Source organism: Quercus suber, unplaced genomic scaffold, assembly GCF_002906115.3.
Source record: "Quercus suber isolate HL8 unplaced genomic scaffold, Cork oak 2.0 scaffold_675, whole genome shotgun sequence".
NCBI lineage: Eukaryota > Viridiplantae > Streptophyta > Magnoliopsida > Fagales > Fagaceae > Quercus > Quercus suber.
The window spans coordinates 252,079-256,391 of record NW_027070116.1 but is presented as its reverse complement, the minus strand read 5'-3'; the positions used below and the strand labels follow the sequence as shown (position 1 = coordinate 256,391).

At 41.2% G+C, this 4,313-nt stretch overlaps 1 protein-coding gene across 1 annotated transcript; it reads right to left on the bottom strand.

The window, feature by feature from the left end:
- Window positions 1-3,144: 3,144 nt before the first annotated feature.
- Window positions 3,145-3,954, bottom strand: LOC111996358 (uncharacterized). The gene has a single exon (XM_024028324.2). It carries the CDS (start codon window positions 3,952-3,954, stop codon window positions 3,145-3,147), a length of 810 nt encoding a protein of 269 aa, XP_023884092.2.
- Between the last annotated feature and the right edge of the window lie 359 nt (window positions 3,955-4,313).

The following is a 4,313-nucleotide window of genomic DNA, read 5'->3' as shown; positions in this document are numbered from 1 at the left end:
ATCTTCTCTAGGACCTAATGCACTGGTTCTCGGAACACAGTGTTAACTATTTGCAGATGAGCAGACCCTGACCGTCCGGCAAAGTCTCTCCGTGGTCGGTCAGTATGTTGTCGGTCTGACCTGAAATCCCTTCTCTCCTGAGGGATAACCTTCTCNATATATATATATATATATATATTAAGATACCATAAAAAAAAATTGTTTATTTATAATGTATTTATTGTACTGTTAATGTCCTATACTATTTATTATATTTCATATTTTTTTTTGTTTTTGGATAAGTAAAGGGCTGTCTAGTATAGCATGCTATACTGCGCAGTATAGGGATGATAATGGAGATAGGGAAGGTGCCAGGACCTAAGTGTAGATAGATGGATGCCACCCCTATATATATATATATATATATATATATATATATATATATTCTAATGCATTTTGGAATCAACAATTTTAATTTTGTTTCATGCTTCAAATAAAAGTTTTCAAAAATCTTTTCTTATTATACATTTTCTAATAAATTTAATAGTCATATTTTAGTGTCAAAAGCCTTATAATTTCACAACATAACCTAGTCTCAAGAAGAAACAAAATTTGAAATTCTCCCAGTGATCTTATAACTATTTAATTATTCCAAAAGAAAAGTCTTAGCAAGATAGCATTAGAGGAATTTGGACCAGAAGGGCCAGGTCTTTTTATTCTTTTCTGTTTTTTTTTTTTTTTTTTTTTTTTTTAAAGCCAAGTCTTTTTTTTTTTTTTTTGAGAGAGAAGGTTTAAGCTAAGTCAGTTGAGTGAACAAGTAATACAACAATTAAAGTAAAAATATTTTTCCCTTTTCCCTTCTTTGAATTCATTCTATATCCTTAACTCCAGCAACTACGTACGCAGGGCTGTTGTTGGACCTGGGGGGCAGCGACCACCCCATATTAAAAAAAAATTAGTATATATATAATATATTATTTTTAACAATTTGTTTCAATAAAATTGCTATTTGACCCCTTAACAATATTATTGATATTTTTAAATGCTGTAAAAAAATATTAAAAAAAATATTAGCCCGTGTAAGGTCGTGTTTATGGCCCAATACCCAAAAAGGGTAGATCTTAGCCCAATGAACCCTAGAAATGAATTTGTAAGAGTGGTTAAGAACTGGGCCCTAGTGAGTTCACAAAGATCCAGCAAATCTTAATGATAAAGAAAAAAAATGAATAAGCAGATATATTAAAGAAATTAAGCTCTCAGCCACGTCTAGGGGGCTGTTTTTCATACATTATTCTTAAGGATCTTTACAAGTCTGTTTTGGATTGCTACAGTATTCCTTTCTTCCTTTTTCGATCCCCCTCTTCCAAGGATCCCTTACATTATATACCCCTTCCCCTTGATCCTAGCCCTACACTTTCAATTATCAGGCTCTACTTAGTGCCCTCCCATCAACACCCCTTCTAGTCTCTATGAGTTGCGTTGCCAAGGAAACACTTTCAGGAGCTTCTCCTATAAATGGGCCAGAAAAGTAGCTGCCATGCATTTAATGGTGACAGCAGTTTTTCTTTAGACACTTTTGGTTCCCTTCGCTCCTGATGTGTTGTGAGGATGCTCCCATTACTGGAGCCTTTATGGAGGTTATTTCTGCAGTGAGAGTTTGGTTGAAACGTATCCACCGTATTCGAAGGGATTTACTCCTCGGACCACGTTTGTCCATTTTTCACTCGTGAGATTCTGATCTGTAATTCCCCATGTCTATTTGTTTCTTCTCAACATGCCAACGCCTTCGACAAGGCCCAGGGCCCAATATTCAATTTTGGGCCCTTGTACCTACAATAGCACCTCAAAACTCTGGTTTTTCCCTTTCATCCGAGGAGAAAAGGTGGGGTTTTGATTTCTAGGAGCCAAAAACGTTTATTTCTTTGGTCTGCACGTGCGGGAAGGTAGTTTTATGCGCTTCATAATGGTAACTGGCGCTTTGGAAACCCGTGAGGCGCTATTAAATGCTCCAGGCGACGTCTTGTTCCCCAGATCCAATGGTGAGATATAGATCCAATAGTTGACCTTTCTCTTTGAATTTTGAGTGGGATAACTCCCACTTTTTTCACCCTTTATATAAAGCCTCAAGGGAAACCGTTTTCCTCATTTCATAAGTCTTCAAGCTCTTAAAGGATTCCAAGCGTCCAAACTCACAAAACCCCTTCAATCGCCAACTTCCCTAACTCTTTTTCTCATAAGATTTCAAAAGATCTTCGTGGAGGTTCAAAACTTAGTGTTCCTTCCCATAAGTATTTGTTCAGCATTATATATTTTTGAATTTTCTTTTCCTCCTCGTCCATCCTTCTCAGATTTTTCTCCTTCTTCAGAAATCTCATCCTTGTCCTTTACGTCCACTTAGATGGGTAGGTTGAAACATTTGGTAGACTCTGTCCGATATGAAGGGTTTTAGAGCTGAATATCATATCCCTCAGGGAGTAGGTCTTAAGTATTGCCCCCGGATCAAATACTGACCAATAGGGAGGTAGGCGAAGTCGTTATTCTGATGATCGCTTTCATAGAGGGAGGGATGACGCTTCCAATGGGAAGGATTACCAGAGACTACTTGCTCAACCATAGGCTATGTCCTCACCAGTGCGCTCCCAACATGTTTAGAGTCTTAGGGTGTGTGGATGCCCTAAATGACCAGATGAACCTTAGGCTTTCGTGGCATGACGCCGTGTCCACCTATACGAGTGCCACTCTTTCACCGAAGGATATTACCTCAGGTCTCGGTCTGATGAGGTGAGATTGATATCTTGCCTTCCCAAGTCCAACAAAGGCTTGAAGGATGATTACCTTGTCGTTGTCGGGGAGTGGCATAACGGTCTTCACTGCCCAGTTAGGGAGGGGGCACCAGGTGGGGCACCTTAGGATTAGGTCCCCGGTGGGATCTTAGGTTTAAAAGTTTTTTGTATGTGTGTGTGTGTGTGTTGTTTTTTTTTTTTTTCCCTTGAATGATAGCTAGCTTTGATCTGACAGCGATCTCTACTTTGGATGCTTTTACAGATAAGATCACGTTTCCCTGAAGATCAACCTTGTCAACGTTTGAGCGCTCAACTTTTTGCTGAGATCGGAGATATTCATGAGCAAAGACGAACAACTACGTGCTGCTCATTTAGTCTTAGGTTACGAGCCAGCCTTTCCTTTGCCCTGTTGCTGGTCTTCCTTGACCCTTTTATACTTGTCAATTTGGTCCATGAGTTGGCACACGTTAGTGACAGGTTTGCCAGTCAGAGACTTCCTTAAACCGTGCTCGGCTGGGAGGCCAAGTTTAAAGGTGCTAACGGCGACCTCCTCAAAGTCGCCATCTATTTCGTTGAACATCTCCCAATACCTATCTGAATACAATTTCAGTGTCTCTCCTTCTCGCATGCTTAATGATAGTAGAGAAGTCAAAGGCCGAGGAACCCTGGTACAGGTAACAAAGCGGGAACAGAATGCCTGGGTGAGTTCTTTAAAAGAACCTATGGAGTTTGCTCTCAGGCTGTCAAACCATCTCATCACAACTGGTCCCAGTCTGGATGGAAAGACCTTGCACATCAAGGCTTCGTCCTTGGAGTGAACAGCCATTCTCTGATTGAAGTGGCTCACATGTTCCACGGGGTCCATTCTACCATTGTATATGGTGAAAGTGGGCTGAATGAATCGTTGAGGAAGTCTAGCCCCCTCGATTCTGCGCATGAAGGGTGACCAGGAGATTTGGTCTAAGGCCCTACTCAAGGCATCATTCCCTACGCCTCTAATGGGTGGGCTTTTGGCCCTCCGTTCATGACAGCATTTTTCTTCGTGGGAGAAAGACTCGCTAGGTGGGGTTCGAGATCTTCGCCTGTAACTGACGTCTTTCTCGTCGTCGAAAGGAAGACTAGAGTTAGAGGGGATTTGCCCACTTCTTGCATGGCACAACTTCCTCCTCAACTGGTCGATTTCCAGCTGCATGACTCTGTTATGCTGGTCTTGAGAGACGTGACTTCTAAATCACATATGGCTTTTACTTGTGTGCGTAGTGTGCACGCTTCCCTCTCTATCTCCTCTACGCTCAGGGTTGGCAAGAGGGTTTTCTCGTTGGGATGCCACAAATTCTGCCTGTTGTGGAGCTGACTCTACCATAGTTGACTGCTGCTCTCACTATTACACGAGTTCTTCCCACAGACGGCACCAATTGTAAGGTCTTGATTTATGGCCCAATACCCAAAAAGGGGTAGAATCTTAGCCCAATGAACCTTAGACAATGAATTTGTAAAGAGTAGGTTAAAGAACTGGGCTCTAGTGAGTTCAACAAAGATCTAGCAAGTCTT

Excerpts from the sequence above, each read along its gene's own strand:
- LOC111996358 (XM_024028324.2), bottom strand. The coding sequence starts at position 3,954 with ATGCAGCTGGAAATCGACCAGTTGAGGAGGAAGTTGTGCCATGCAAGA.